This window comes from Salminus brasiliensis, chromosome 21, assembly GCF_030463535.1.
Source record: "Salminus brasiliensis chromosome 21, fSalBra1.hap2, whole genome shotgun sequence".
Taxonomy (NCBI): domain Eukaryota; kingdom Metazoa; phylum Chordata; class Actinopteri; order Characiformes; family Bryconidae; genus Salminus; species Salminus brasiliensis.
In genome coordinates this window covers 22,349,458-22,365,985 of record NC_132898.1, presented here as the reverse complement: position 1 = coordinate 22,365,985, position 16,528 = coordinate 22,349,458, and the positions used below count along the sequence as shown (strand labels likewise).

General features: G+C 39.9%; 1 protein-coding gene across 2 annotated transcripts; it reads right to left on the bottom strand.

Annotated features, from left to right (window-relative positions):
- Positions 1–1,440: 1,440 nt before the first annotated feature.
- rbbp5 (retinoblastoma binding protein 5) lies at positions 1,441–16,017 on the bottom strand. Of its 2 annotated transcripts, none has more exons than XM_072666013.1 (14): positions 15,878–16,017; positions 14,620–14,645; positions 14,336–14,508; positions 13,455–13,595; positions 11,496–11,658; positions 10,448–10,557; positions 10,041–10,160; positions 9,759–9,912; positions 9,563–9,634; positions 9,170–9,287; positions 7,599–7,668; positions 7,182–7,423; positions 6,105–6,302; positions 1,441–1,996 (listed from the first exon to the last, which is right to left on the bottom strand). In XM_072666013.1, the coding sequence occupies exons 1-14, from the start codon at positions 15,894–15,896 to the stop codon at positions 1,944–1,946; spliced, it is 1,659 nt and encodes a 552-aa protein (XP_072522114.1). In that variant the 5' UTR covers positions 15,897–16,017; the 3' UTR covers positions 1,441–1,943. The 2 variants fall into 2 exon arrangements, with proteins under 2 accessions (XP_072522114.1, XP_072522115.1); XM_072666014.1 differs by having other exon boundaries at positions 6,225–6,302.
- Positions 16,018–16,528: the final 511 nt, after the last annotated feature.

Genomic DNA, 16,528 nt, shown 5'->3' with positions numbered 1-16,528 from the left:
AAAAGGTTAAAACTATTCTTCATACGTATCAATATTTTAAAAAGAAAAAATAGATAATTTTTACAATCAGAATGAAAAAGCCAGAAGATGAAAAAACAACTGACAAAATGAATATCCAAAATATGACCTGTATATGATTTTATTTTTTTTAGTCTTATTTTTTTTATTACAATTTTATATCCTGAAACTAAACTCAGTACTCAAAAGTAGTACTGATAGTCAAAGTAGTGGTCTATTATTGTACTACTAGGCTAGTTCCTGTTCCCATTAAACAGTGAACAGCACTGATTATCTGACAGTGTGTGTATCTGTGTGTTGTATAGATTATACTGCGATCTTTCCTGCAACACATTGGCACAAATGAGCAGTGTAGAAATAAAACAAAGCAGAATTTCTATTTAAATACAGAAACTGTAAATTTCCTACTTCAAATCCAGAAATAGTCCCAAAATTAATAAACTAAACCATCTGTATGGGTTCTGACAAGCCACGCCTCCTGTGGTGTGATTGACTGGGATTTTAGAAAGTCAATGATTTTGCACCAATCCCGGTGTAGGAGGGCGGAGTCTTAGCCTTCTGTGAACTACCAGCCAATCAGAGCGCCAGATCGCGGGGCTAGTCAGAACTCGGGCGGGGGAAATCTGACTAAGCCGTTTTTGGGTTGGTAACAGAAACCCAATAACCCTGGCCTTCAATTAACTGCACATGTGAGTGGAGGGGTTCCGAGGCGTTCAGTCTGAGGGTGGTCGAGTATCAGAATCAGAAAATAACCCTCACTGAAAGAAACACAGAAAACACAAAATGGAATCCAACAGTGAAGCCCTGCAAAATGGAGACGAATGACAAAAAATCTCTCTCCTCATCTGAGCTCTGAGGAAACCTCTCCCACTCTGCTCACGCCATCTAGTGGCACATGCAGTCTTACACTAAAAGAACAAGCACAGACTACAGCATGAAGATACAATGGAGAGCTTTATGCACACTGGCCACTTTATTGGAAACCCCTACCTTGTACTTTCACTCACTGCCCACCCACCATGTGCTTCCTCATTGGCCACATTATTAGAAACACCTACCTTGTGCTTTTACTCACTGTCCACTTCATTGGTTACGCCTACCTTGGGCTTCCAATCTCTGGCCACTTTATTAGAAACCCCTACCTTGTTCCTGTATTTCCTTTACACTTTATTGGAAATCCCCATCTCCTCTTTACTGGTCACTTTACTATGAACACTTATCTGTTCACAGATGGGCTATAGTGTACTTCAAGGGAGGGGTTTCTGATAAAGTGTCTAGGAGATATTAATATGTAGATTTGTATTATTATTATTATTATTATTATTATTAACAACAATAATAACATTATTATTACTGTTATTATTAATAATAAATTATACTATGTAATTGTAATACATTTTTGCAATAAACATTACAGACCAGTTGGGGGATCATTTTATTCCAAAGTTTGACCCAAAAGGGCCAAAAGGTTAGTCCATACAGTCTTAAAACTGGAATAACCAAAGGGGGCAAAAATGCAGCACAAATATTACCTCAGAAAACACAAAAAGGTGGTTGAATACGTATGAAAAAGGCATGAAAGTTGACATGGCGTCATTAAAACCCAACAGGACTCACCAAGAGACCACACAGCAGTGAGAGCGCTGGCCCTGGAGGAAGCTGAGACAGTGCTGCCTAGTCTACAGAACAAAAAGAGTCTGCTCTCGTCTTCTCCACAGTCTCGTCCTCTCTCTGCCAGCGAGAAATGCTGTGGCTGCCGTGTGTTTGGGGGGAATGGATCTGATTCCGTCCGTTTGATCCGGAAACAGAAGGAGGTGAATCCAAAACGTCCTGTTTGCTGCCAGAGCCTCTTTAGGAAGCAGCACAGAGTCTTTATAGAGTCCATTTGGCCTCCGCACAGTGGGGGACATTGTGGGGTTGCTGAATCAGTCCAGACCCTGAACTTCGTGCTGTTTGTAGGCCGAGGACACCAGGTTACCTGTAAAACAGCCGCAATTTAAGTACACTGAACAGAAACACCACACCACAAACATTACACAACAAATACACTTCGTCCTCTGTACATGTCCCTCTGAATGTCTCTGGATCCTCTGAATTACAAGCTCATTAAGGAGCTGAATTATGAACAATGCTATATCCACACTGCAAGCTAAGCTAACCAAGTAACACAAAACTTCCACACTGGGGCTACAAAAACTGTAGTGAGAAGAACAGCCACTCAATGTTTTCTGAGTTGTTCAGATGCTAGTGTTCACTCCTAAGAGAGTGACTCAGTTGCACCACCAACTGGACCAAAACTCCACATGCAGTGTACTTACCTTTAGTATCTAGTAGTCCCTAACAAACACTTGCATACTAACTTACAGTTAGAGGACAGTTTAGTTAGACTGAAAAAAAGTAAATTAAAAAGTAAACATAATTTAGCACTGATCCCAGGTGAAGGGAATGAGGCATTTCACATCGGACATTTGTTTTTTTTAGCCAACGTTGTAAACACTGAAATCCAACTGTTACCAATTATATATTGGTAAATACATGCCCATTGTTTCTTTATTTGCTTTAGAAATCTATGCAAAGGTTCTTTCTTTCTTGCTCCTGGCCTCCCCTTAAGGTCAGGAAGTGTAATTTGTGCTTGGAGCCACCTCTAAAGAATACATTTTTCTGGACAAGCTGAGAGAAACGGAAGTCACTGAAAGTGAAAGAAGCATGTTGAATGACGTGGCACAGTAATATTTCTGAAATTTGACACAAATATGACGATGTTAGCAGCACGCCGAACCTGGAGTAGCAACAGCGATGCCATTCTCTGTATTCAGTGTAAGTCAGTGGAGCATAATTTTGATAATTATGAGCTAAAATGCTCCATACTGTTGCTTTAAGTAGCATGGATATACAAAACCTGGAACTACATCATCCGCAGAACCGCTCTGTAGTACTACTCCACTTTTAAAGTACAGCGCAGTGCCACGGGTGATACCACACACTGTGTGGCAGTGGTTCCGCTTCCTCCACTGTTTATCGCTCAGCTTACTAATGAAGACCTGGGTGAGTTTTGAGAGACGAGTTGAGAGACAAACGTTTTTGGGTATTTGTGTTTACCGAGATGAAATTGGTGACAGTCTAGCTTGTTAGCAATGTTAGCCTAGCATCTACAGTGAGGAAAATAAGTATTTGAACACCCTGCGACTTTTGTGCAAGTTCTCCCACTTAGAAATCATGGAGAAATATCCGGAAATCACAATGTATGATTTTTAAATAATTTATTTATGTGTTACTGCTGCAAATAAGTATTTGAACACCTGCCAATCAGCAAAAATTCTGGCCCTCAAAGACCTGTTAGTCCACCTCTAAAAAGTCCACCTCCACTCCACTTATTATTCTAAATTAAAAGCACCCGTTTGAGGTCGTTAGCTGCATACAGACACCGGTCCACCCCACACAATCAGTAAGACTCCAACTACTAACATGGTTAAGACCAAAGAGCTGCCCAAAGACACCAGAGACAAAATTGTAGACCTCCACAAGGCTGGAAAGGGCTACGGGGCAATTGCCAAGCAGCAGTAATACACTAAGACATCATAGTTTAAAGAAGGTTCCCCTGCTTAAATCAGCACACGTCCAGGCCCGTCTTAAGTTTGTGGGAGAAAGTTCTGTGGTCAGATGAGACCAAAATAGAACTTTTTGGTCTTAATTCCACTCGCCGTGTTTGGAGGACGAAGAATGATGAGTACCATCCCAAAAACACCATCCCTACTGTGAAGCATGGGGGTGGAAGAATCATGCTTTGGGGGTGTTTTTCTGCACATGGGACAGGACAACTGCACTATATTAAGGAGAGGATGACCGGGGCCATGTATTGCAAGATTTTGGGGAACTTCCCTCAGTTAGAGCACTGAAGATGGGTCGTGGCTGGGTTTTTCAACATGACAATGACCCAAAGCACACAGCCAAGATAATCATGGAGTGGCTCCATAAGAAGCATATCAAGGTTCTGGAGTGGCCTAGCCAGTCTCCAGACCTAAACCCTATAGAAAATCTTTGGAGGGAGCTCAAACTCCGTGTTTCTCAGCGACAGCCCAGAAACCTGGCTGATCTGGAGAAGATCAGTGTGGAATGGGCCAAAATCCCTGCTGCAGTGTGTGCAAACCTGGTGAAAAACTACAGGAAACGTTTGACCTCTGTAATTGCAAACAAAGGCTACTGTACCAAATATTAACATTGATTTTCAAAGGTGTTTAAATACTTATTTGCAGCAGTAACACACAAATAAATTATCAAAAAATCATGCATTGTAATTTTTTTGTTTTTAGATTATGTCTCTCACAGTGGACATGCACCAAAGATACAAATTTCAGACCCCTCCATGATTTTTAAGTGGGGGAACTTGCAAAGTTGCAGGGAGTTCAAATACTTATTTTCCTCACTGTACCTTTGTGAACTAAAGAACCAAGTTAGGTTCCTAACGCATCTTGGGTGATTAAAACTGCGGTGAACTGCTCCTTTAACGTTGTGAGTTTCTGATGTTTGTTAGAGTGTGAGAAGAGTAACCTCTGAGAAACCAACACCTTTATTGTGTTTATTGCATTCCCACAATGCAAATTATTGGGTTCCCACAAGTTTAACGGCAGGGATCCACACTTTCCCATTTCTAAGACCTTTAAAACACGCTGATTGTAATTTGGACACTGCCCAGTGTTTTTAGCTGAAGCTGCTGCAGTTTTAGGCCACTGTGGGTCATTTCAGTCAGACGGTCATTGTGGGAACTTACCTTGTGACCTCATTACAGACCCAGAAATTAAAAATGTGGAATCATGGAACAGTTATTAGTTATTAGACGTTAAAAATACTAAGTATCTGCCTCTAAGAACAGATAAAAAAAATAAATAAATACATTAAAAAAAAAAACACACACACACACACTTTAAGATCTTGTAGCACCAGCAGCAAGCAAACACACCCAGACACCCACATACACAGAGGCCTCAGGGACAGTGAGCGGAGCAGGAAGGACAGGGACAAGCCGGAAGCAGACGCATCCAGGAACAGGACATCCACCCCCGAACCACAGACTACCTGAACAAATCAGCACGGACAACACAGTCTGGACAAGTCTGTTATTTTGGCCTGGACCAACACATGGAGTAGCATGGACCAGCAAAGACTAATATTTGGATTTACTAGTCTAGACTGGACTAACCAGTCGGAACTAGCCTAGATTAAACGGCCTGGACTAAAATGTCTGAGCTAGCTAGGATTTACCAGTCTGGACATGCCCCTGGATCAACCATTCCCAAGTAGCCTAGACTAAGCAGAGACTTATATTTGGATTTGGATTTCTTAGTCCTAGACTGGCCCCATAGACTGACCAGTCTGAACTAGCCCGAACTAGATGACCTGGACTAACCAGCAGAGACTAATACTTGGACTAATCAGGATTAGCCCCTGGACTAACAAATCCTAACAAGCCTGGACTAAATAGTCTGGGCTTATCTGGACTAACTAGCCAGGAATTGACATGTGAAGGCAGCTACTTTAGTTTAGCAGCTAACAAATATTTAAGGACTTTAAGCCACAGTGTTATTGATATACATGCAGCATCTAGAAGACTGAACTCTGATTGTTTCAGTTCATGTTCTAGATAACAGTGAGCCATGTTCAAAAACACATTAGCAAGTCCATTAAGGATTACTTAACACCTCCACAAGGTTTGAGGGGAGTGTGTGATGAATTAGGCATGCAGTTAGCACAATGCTAATTAGTGGAGTATAAGCTTTTGTATTACTTATTAGCTACATTAGCCTCGTAGCTCCAGTGCAAAACTAAATAAGCAGGAAAACATGTCTTGGCTGACGGACTATAGTAGCGGTAAGGGGATAAATGTGGGGGCTGTTTCTAACCCCATTTTGAAGCGTTCTTCTAAAAGCTGTGTGTGTCGGGGGTGGTGTTGGGTGGTGGTGGGGGGGGGGTGGAGGGTTGATTTTCGCTGGGACGTAGCGGCTGGTTTGCGTCTGCGGTGCAGCGAGGCTTTGGCTGCTGGGAGCGGCAGAGGACAAGCGTATCACAGGCTGATCCCAGTGGGGTCTTACCTGGTGCTGGCACAGCCTCCGGCCTGCCCTTCACTGCCCCGTCCACAGCCAACCCTCTGTCTCTCTCCCTCTCTCTGTCTCCGTACAGTTTCGGCCTAAACGGAGAATCTTTCTCTTTACCTTTCGATCCCTTTGGACGGCCGGCGGTCTTCTTCTTCGACTTGCTGTCGCCCTTCACGCCCAGCAGAGGGTGCACTTCTGTAAGAGAGGGGAAAGTAAACCATTATAACAGTTTTGATGATCCTCAAAACTGATGGTTAAAGATAAGAAATATAAACTTTAGAAATGGTCCATTCAAAGTCCCAACCTAAATCCTACTTAAAATGTCCTGCTACAGGCCTAAAAATGTGCCTGGAAGCAGATCTAGCCAGAACTCCTCCTCAGTGTTGAGACACTAATTAACAACAGGAAGTGTTGGTTGCAGTTATTGCTGATAAAAGGGTTTCTATTAGAAATTAATAGAAGGACAATCCCTTTTACAGTAAAGTTAATATTGTTCTTAAATAAATGCAACTAAATGCCTCACATTGTGTTCTCTCAGGATTTCATCAACACATTAGAATGTGGTTTAATGTTATGTCATTCAGTGTTTGACATGTGAACAAATTAAGCAATCAAGGAGGAGGACAAACACTTTCACAGCACTGTAGAGTGCAGTGCATTATCTGAACAGTGGGAGTCACTTGAGTGGCTTGCAGATGTGGTAGCAGTTAAGCAGCATTAGGTGGTGCTGTGTCTCTTATACTGACAAAAATGGCCATGTTCCCAGTAGCAGTTTTATTTTTATTCCTATTTATGTTGAAATTTTGAAGATTTGTGTACATTTACACAGATTTTTATCTTCTATTTCATTATTTTATCTTCTTATTTACTACATTTGTGAGATGTTTTTCTCATTGATCAAAATACTATTCAGATTTAAAAGGAAGTATAAAAAAAAAACATTTTTACACAGGATTACTGATATTGACTGATATGTCTGACTGACCATACTGTCAAGCCCTAAAAGTAAACACTAAAGTGTCAGTACTACAGCAGTGTAAACAGTTATTCTAGCAGAACAGCAGCAGCTCTGACCGTCACTGGGGACGCCCTGCAGCTCAATGATGGTTGTGCGAGCTTTCTTCTTTGGTGGCGCTCCATCGACGGATGGCTGTCTCTGTTTCTTGTCTCCAGTGCCGGTGTGGGCGGAGCCATCCTCAGACGGGTTCTGACCCCCACCATCCGGTGGTGGCCCAAACGGGTTCTCCTCTGGGTCTTCCACCTCAGGGGCGATGGGCAGGTACAGCAAAGCCTTATAGTCCTCCAGTTCTTCATCACTGAACACACACACACACGTATAATATCATCAAAATTCCAAAGCTGATTGATTGAGGTAGGTTTGGTATTCTGTTCCTCAGCTCAGTACATACTACTTCAGAACAATTGATGGTGTTTGTTTTTTTGTTTCTTTTTTATAGTCAAACTATTGCTTTAAAACCCTTCCACACTGACCTGCTGCAGAATGCTGGTATGGGGTCAACTGAGGTCACGTCCACCTCCTCGTCCTCCGCAGCATTCGCCCCTAACACACGCAATCAACACATATATAATACTTATATTAATATCAATAACAATAGTAATAATAATAATGATAATAATAATAATATGTTTATACTTTATCTCCTAGTAGGATATAATGGGCCTGAATGAATAAAACTGAATAGAAATGCAGGGTTTATAATGAGCTCAGTTATTAATTTACAGTATGAAAAAGTATGATGCATTTATATTCAATTACTGTTATATATATCACTGTATAAATCATAAACACATGGACAAAAATGATGGTACCCCTGAAAATAATGTGATAAAGGGACATGTTAAATCAAAACGTGTCCACTAATCAGCATCACAGGTGTCTACAATTTTGTAAATCAGTCAGTGGGCCTATATATAGGGCTACAGGTAGTCACTTTGCTGTTTGGTGACATGGTGTGTACTACACTCAACATGGACCAGAGGAAGCAAAGGAAACAGTTGTCTCAGTAGATTAGAAAGAAAATTATAGACAAGCATGTTAAAGGTAAAGGTTATAAGACCATCTCCAAACAGCTTGATGTCCCTGTGACTACAGTTGCACATATTATTCAGGAATTTAAGATCCATGGGACTGTAGCCAACCTCCCTGGACGTGGCTGCAGGAGGAAAATTGATTACAAATCAAAGAGACAGATAGTATGAATGGTAACAAAAGAGCCAAGAAAAACTTCTAAAGAGATTAAAGATGAACTTCAAGTCTCAAGGAACATCAGTGTCAGAATGCAGATCCGTCGCTGTTTGAGCCAAAGACTTCATGGGAGCTTTGCCGCATCTGGCACAGGGTGTCATGAATCTGTGCAGGGTACAATGAAATCTCAAGACCATCAATGGATTCTACAGAGAAATGTACTGCCCAGTGTCAGAAAGTTCGGTCTCGGTCACAGGTCATGGGTCTTGCAACAGGATAATGACCCAAAACACAGCTAAAAACACCCAAGAATGGCTAAGAGGAAAACACTGGACTATTTTGAAGTGGCCTTCTATGAGACCTGACCTAAATCCTATTGAGCATCTTTGGAGCTGAAACATGCCGTCCGGAAAAGGCACCCTTCAAACTTGAGACAACTGGAGCAGTTGGGCCAAAATACCTGCTGAGAGGTCTCAGGAAGTTATAGGAATCGTTTGCAACAAAATATTAAAATTAAGGGTATTATCATTTCTGTCCAGGCCTGTTTCATGAGTTTATTTTTATTTTAAATAATTCTGTTGAAGCATGATTGAAAAGCATCTGACTTTCATTGGTTAATTTTCATAGCATTTTTATTTATTATTACTTTTGTCAGATTCAAGTTATTTCTGTGACTATTGTGGGTTTTTCTTTCATTAACCGAGGGGTACCAACAATTTGGTCCACGTGTGTATATGCAATTTAATGTAAACTATTACTAATGGTATACAAATTCTCAATGACATGTCTAGTTTGTCAAGTCTTTTTTATTCTCTGTGTGTGTCTGTGTGTCTGTGTGTGTGTGTGTTTGTGTAACCTGTCTGCTCAGGTTCACTCTTGTCCTCGTCTTCTATGTCGAATTCTGACTCTCTCTCTTCGTACTCAACGTTCTCATCCAGCTCTTTAAAGTCTGGTGCAAAAGCGCTCCAGTTCTCCTACAGGATCCAGAAGAAAACAGCTTTAAGCTCTCATCCTCGCACACTCCACCTCTACTTTCTATAGCTTTACTACTGTTTACTTCATTCTCAACCAACAACTCTTTCTAATTAAAACGCTTACAACTTAATTTTGAGTGGTCCCTGTTTTGTTGCACAGTGCAGATATGTAAAACAGTAGTGAATAAATACTGAATGTATTCTTGCACATGTAAAAAGCAGAAAACACACAAGTGATATTTAGGTAAGGAACTGTACTGAAGTGTTCCACCCACCACTTGGTTCTGGGCCCAAATGGAAACAACTCCACTGGAAATGGAGGCGATGATGGGCCGCACTGGATGCCACTGTAGATACACACAAACACACATATACACAAACTCACATTACATATTAAACATATTACAAACAATGTGGCAGGTCAGTTTAACAGGACTGTATGTTCTAAGTGTGTCAGTCAATGTTCCTCACCGCCACGTCCAGCAACAGTTCTCCTCGTGTTCCGTGAAGAATCTTCACCAGGTTCCCAATGCTCTTCTCCCAGATATACAGAGCATGCTGCCTTGCAGAACCTGCCACAATGTACTCTCCATCTCCAGAGAAACAGCATCGCTTCCATGGGGTCCTAAGACAGGGGGAGCATGAACGTTGTCATACAAAGCCGTTTAGCCCTGCCCATTCAGCCTACAGCAGTTCAGCCCCAGTTAACTCTGCATTAGTCTTAAAAGCAGGGGGGAAAACAAGTGTGTGTACCTGTTAACAAGGTCCTGGAGCTTTTGCATTGGCTCTGGCTCACCGTCTCGTCCGCAAGTCAGGATCTCTCTGCCGTCGTAAACTCTGATGATGCGATCCGCCGTGTTAATGAGGAAACAGCTGAGGGTAGAGGAGGAGAGGAGCTTTATATGAATTTTGAGGCAGATGTGACTCATTGTGCTCAGCACGCACCTTCTATCAAGGGCTAATGCTTTTGATTATTTTTTAAACATACTGAAAGAAGTTTCACATTGATGACTGAATTAGCAGCAGATGGATGGCCTACTAGTAGATGCTCATCTTAAGTGAAGTGCTTCAGTTAAAAACAGCTTGGGTGACATAAGTACTTTGCTAGCTGGTTGAGTGTAATTTCCTTATTGTAAACTCTGAAGTCAGTAATGTCTTACCTGCCCTTGCGAGCAAACTCAATGGATTTGATGGCAGTGGAGTTGCTTGTTCCTGTCGTCACCCGAAACGATGCCACTAGATCCTGCGTGTCTGTGTTCAGCACCAGAATCTGTCAGAGAACAACACAGTGAATTTTTCTTCCTGCCAGGATGCCAGAGGAGTGGGCAACTCAGGACTACCACAGTTAAATGGTCTGAATCCACAGAATCATTTCTGTCTATCTAATCTGTTTATCCTAACACTGACTATGTTTACACACACCATTATACTCTAATCCGATGTAGGTGTTTATATGCACATGGTTCTGTGTGTAGAGTACCACTTGTACATCTTGCCACGTCAGTTCAATCACAGTAAGAGAAGCAGCAGTGTCTTACCCAAGTTTTCAGCTGATGTCATGTTTGGTTGTTTGGATGTTTAGTTTTTTTAATTGCGGAAAATTATTATGTAAAATATAATTATTATTATTATTGTGGAAAATGTACTTCACATTCACTTTAAGGGGCGAGGAGCGAGAGGAAGATGCAACATTATGAGGCGCATGAGCTGGATGCCAGTCCCACCGCTGCTACCTCAAAACCTCTGGATAAAAGTGCACAGTGAAGACAGGTGGGAGAGAGCTCTATGGATGGAATTCACAGTTTTTGAGTGGAAGTGAAATTTCGGCAGTCGTTCATGATTTTATGGGAGTTGATGAAAGACTATCGCGTCCCTGTAGAACATACCGCTTTATTCCAATAAAAATGCATACTGCTATAGCCTTGTACAAACTAGGCTCACATACGCAAAACGTACTTAAATTTTACAAACGGGAACCTAATCAGATACAGATGTTTACATGGCAATTATTCTTCTATTTAAGAGATTATTTAAAAGATTACCCACCTTGTGTACACATTCTACCACATTCTAGCCCATTTCAACTGAGGTGTATGTATTATATTCCGACTGAGCTATTGACAGATCATCAGGCTGCATGCTACTTAGACACAGCTGTGACTGTAAGCTGCACTTCATGAATAACTGTGTGTGTGGTGTTTTCCTGACCTTTCCCTTAGCATTCCCTGTGTAGATGTACTCCCCCCGTCGGTCGAACGCAGCTACCACGTTCAGGTCTGAGTCGTCATCCACCGGCAGAACCACGTGTTTGGAGTCTGAGAGCGTGAGCAGGACCGGTGCAGATTTCATTGGACACACCAGGACTTTATCTCTGACCGACAAATGTAAACACACCATCAGTATTTCAGCCAATAACCTACTATCTACTTAACCTACTAATATTCTCTACTCATACAGACTACCCAAACTGAACACAAACCAAAAAACATTGTAAATTACATTGTAAGTTTATTAACTGTAAAAGTCCAAAAAAGGCTAAACTTAAAAAAAAAAAAAACAGTATTAGAAATAGTAGAAACAATAGTACAAATATTAGAAACAGTACATAGTATTAGAAAACACAGTACTTAAAACATAATCCTTAAATATTACACAATAGTCTTGGAACTTTCCACAGAAACTCTACGTGTAATTGAGAACCTTTAAGTGCTTTAAATAAAATTACTATTTTTAAAAGGGATTTAAAAGGGAATATTGCAATAATTTTCAGGAATTTTCAACAGAAGCCAGTGACCCAACGTGATGATATTGATAGTGTACCCAATATTGTAGTAAAATAAATGATATTGGTGAGATATAATTATATATTTGAGATGTATGCAGTTGATACCAGAAGTTTACATACACTATATAAAAAGACACATATGCTTTTTTTCTCACTGTCTGACATGAAATCAGAGTAAACTTTTCCCATTTAGGTCTATTAGGATTACCAAAATTTAGGATTACCAAAATAGAAAATTTAATTTAAATAAATTAAATTTAAAATTAAATGCAATTTTCTTTACTTCCTTCAAAGTCAAAAGTTTTAAGACATTTCATTAGTATTTGGTACCATTGCCCTTAAACTGTATGACTTGGGAACAAATGTTTTGGATATCCTTCCACAAGCTTCTCAAAGTAGTTGGCAGGAATTTTGGTCCATTCCTCCTGACAGAACTGGTGTAACTGTGCCATGTTTGTAGGCAGCCTTTTTTTTAGCTTTGCCCATAAATGTTCAATAGATCAGGGCTTTGTGATTGACTTTGTTATCCTTAAGCCACTTTGTAACCAGTTTGGCTTCGGGTCATTGTCCATTCGGAAGACCCATTTGCGCCCAAGCTTTACCTTCCTGGCTGAGGTTATAAGATGTTGCTTCAGTATTTCCACATAATGTTCTTTTCTCATGATCACATCTATTTTGTGAAGTGCACCAGTCCCTCCTGCAGCAAAACAAACCCACAACATAATGCTGCTATCCCTGTGTTTCACAGTTGGGATGATGTTCTCAGGTGTGCAAGCTTTCCCCTTTTTCCTCCAAACGTAACAAAAATACATCCACAGGTGGTCTTTAATTAACTCAAATATTAATACAATCTTAAAAATGTCAATAAACCCTCCAGAGACATGTGATCATATGGGCTGTCCCAAACTGTTTAAAGGCATTGTAGTCTTAGTGTATTTAAACTTTTGACTTTGAAGAAAGTAATACAAATAGCCTTTAAAAAATCCCTCTCTCATTATTCTGGCATCTAACAAATAGAAATAATTTTGTTAATCCTAATTGACCTAAAACAGGAAAAGTTTATTCTGATTTAATGTCAGAGAGTGAGAAAAAAAAAAGGCATGTGTCTTTTTATATAGTGTATCTAAACGTCTGGTTTCAACTGTATATCGTGCAACACTACAAACCTAGTTTTTTTTAACCAGAATTCAATCAAAATAAAAAGCTCTTGTTGATCCGTGTCATTAGAAGGATGATAACCTGCTCCTGGAGTGTGTTTTTGTTCAAATGATACTTTAATACACAAACGAAATTTAGATATTCTATATCCAAAACTGCTGTTTTGCAATTAATGATGAAAGGTGAGTGGAGATAAAGTGTAATCTAAGTGTTTAGCCTCTTACGCATCTCTGGGGTGGTACTGCAGTTTGAGGATGGGAGAGGGGAACCGGAATCTCTGGTCGCAGTCTCCGGTCAAAACGTCCCACTGAGACACAATGTTATCTGTGGAGGCGCTGACCAGCTTGTGTCCGTCCCGACTCCAACTGAATAATTAACAAACAAAGCAATCAGTGAATTTCAGACTATGTATAAACAGCCAGGAACAATATACCTCCAGTACAGTCATGGCATATACATATACATACACAAGGCTTATATCTCCTTGTAAAACTCTTAACTGTCAAGATTTTATACTTTTATACAGTATAAATATTTTATACTGATACAGTGTAAATACCAAAAGCCAGGCTCAAATAATGGCAGAAAGTAAAAAAAAAAAAAAAAAAACAGCATAAATGGAGATTTTAAAAAAATAAAATGTGTGAGACAACAGAATCACAATTGATCATATATTTTTCTTAAGAAGTTACACTGTAGATGTTCACTAAACTGTTTTTGTTTTTCTGAGGTTTGTGAACATGTTGGGAGAGCAGAGCCACATTTAACAAAAACTGTGTTCACACTAGTGTTGGAAATATGATATCTTACTGTGATAAATGATCATGAGCAACAGCACACTTTTCAGAGTTTCTAAATGGATGGTGGATAGCAGTACTTAAAGAACCTAGCCACTAATTAAGGTTCACCTTACCACACGCCTCAAAAATGCATTCAGTGTGAACTCCCCCTTTTCATTACCAATGCAGGTGTTCTGTGTTGTAGAAGTCCTGACCATACCCATCACGCACTCAGAACAGAGCACAGTGATGGCTTTTAACACAATAATGGTTGGATGTTTCCAGCTCTAACAGAAAACACAGACAGTAAGAGAGCAGTGGTTCACCAGAGCGAGCAGACGGGGTGAATGTGTGCGCTGATGATTTTGGCGATGCCCCGTGTGAGGAAATCCCAGATGACGATGCGGCCATCGTTACAGCCGACGGCCAGCAGCGTCCCCCAGCGGTTAAAGGTGCAGGTCAGAGCCATGCTGATACAGTCCAGAGTGCCATCTGCCTCCTGTCGACCAGATCACATGGGATAAACCACCACAACAACAACAACAACAAAAACATGTTCTCTGGTCTTGCAGTAAACTTCTTCAATTAAAAGAATTGAGAAAGATCCTACCTCTGGATAGTTCTGCCCGAACGACTCTATAAGAGGAAGAAAGCACAAAGATATAAGAGAGGCACTCAAAGAGCACACTTCACAACGGTGCGCAAGTTGACGGCACAATATCAGTGTTTTCAAAAAGCTGTGTCCACATTAAAACGTCCGAACAAACCTCCACCCTGCGGCGCGTTCTTAATTATTTTTACAAATGATTTTTTTTTAAATATATGTCAGTTTAGTTCATCTCCCAATTTTGTTTAAGTAAAGATTAAAAGGCCATATGTTTACATATATTAAAAATATATTAAATATATTTAAAAATGACATCTCTCAGAGGGAGATCATATCCACCAATATCATAGATACTCTAATATAATTTTACTCCAGTCTTGGAGATACAGAGTGCATTATTAATTCCATGACATGTTGGATTACTGACCTCTAGAGAAATCTGGTAAAAACCTTCTAAACCTGCATTAAAAAGGCAGTCAGTTTTTTCCCCTAATATGGTGCAGCCCTACATTCAAATATATCTGCCAATGTATTTTACAGCAGTTACACCACACACTTATGTAAGGTTATACGAGGTGTTTCAGACTAAGCTGTTTTTTTTTTTGTTTTTTTTTTGAATGAGGTGCAACATACAGCAGCCAATCATAACAGAGCTTGTTTACATATATCAGACTTATAGCCACAGTGTTTAATTGTAAGGGAAAGAGGAAAGGGATTCTGACTGTTTCTGACTGTAGGCGCAGGTCAGGGGGGGAAACCAAGTAGAATAACGATGTAGGACACACGCCCTTTAATAAACGCCCTTTAATAAACTAAAGGAACTGCTTCATCAGAAACGTCTTACTCCAACTAAGTGTAAACTGTTAATGTTTTAAATAGTTGAAACGCTTAGAATACCTTGATAAGCTAACATTTAACGTATAGCCTCTATTTATAACTTTAACTTTAATACATACTTTAATATCTGAATACATTAGCTAGCTAGTTAGCTATCTAGCAAGTTAAGTTATCTGACAGATCTGGGAAGAACTCCGCAGATCTTCCGCACTGACTCTATAGATATAATTTCATCAATAGATGTAACAAAAACGTTTAAGTAGAAAGGAGATGAACAGAAGTATAAAGAATGTAAAGATACTAAAGTATCTGGTTAAAGTGAGTGAACACACTCCAGCACAGACTCGGCGTTAGCTTTGTTAGCACTGTTAGCACTACTAGCTCACACCCACACCGCTCCGTATGAGCTAAAACAGCAACTTACCGAGCAACTCGAGGTTCATCTTTGATCTTATTTATACCGCAGCCTCAATACAGAAGAGTTTGGTGATGGGGATGCAGTAAATATTCCACAATAAACAAACACAAATCACACAAATCCCGGAGCGAAGAGCGCCAAGGCCGAGGACCCCAAAACAAAGCGTGTCTGGAAGCGCCTGAACCAAAAGTGAACAGTTTACAAACAAAAAGACTCTCTGCTTTAAAAAAGTACGATTTACACAAAAAATACTGGAACGCGAACTGCACAGAATGGGTACATTTTCACACAAGTCAAAATGCAAATCTAAACCCTGTGAGATGTACTTATGTACAGGCGGAATACGGACAACTCGAAACTGTACACATTTATTTTTATTATTATTGCATGTTAATATATAAGTAATAATACTGATAGATTATATATAATAGATAATATATATATTAATGAAGTATTTTATAAGGAATAAAAACTAGATAGACCAATGAGGATTGAAAACATTACAGTTTTATGCAAATATAACACTTCTATAAATATAAATCTCCTAAAGAGACTTTTTGATGGATTTGTTTTGTGTTTTCTGTGTTTTACATATTCTGTGATGGCTAGGGAAAGATTCGTGTAATATTATTACTATTATATTATTATATTATAATG

What these genes read in the sequence shown, in the direction of transcription:
- rbbp5 (XM_072666013.1), bottom strand. An exon ending in GAGTGAACCTGAGCAGACAG is followed by an intron (nt 7,669 to 9,169) that starts GTTACACAAACA and finishes TGCGTGTGTTAG; the next exon opens with GGGCGAATGCTGCGGAGGAC. An exon ending in GGAGGCTGTGCCAGCACCAG is followed by an intron (nt 1,997 to 6,104) that starts GTAAGACCCCAC and finishes GCTGTTTTACAG; the next exon opens with GTAACCTGGTGTCCTCGGCC.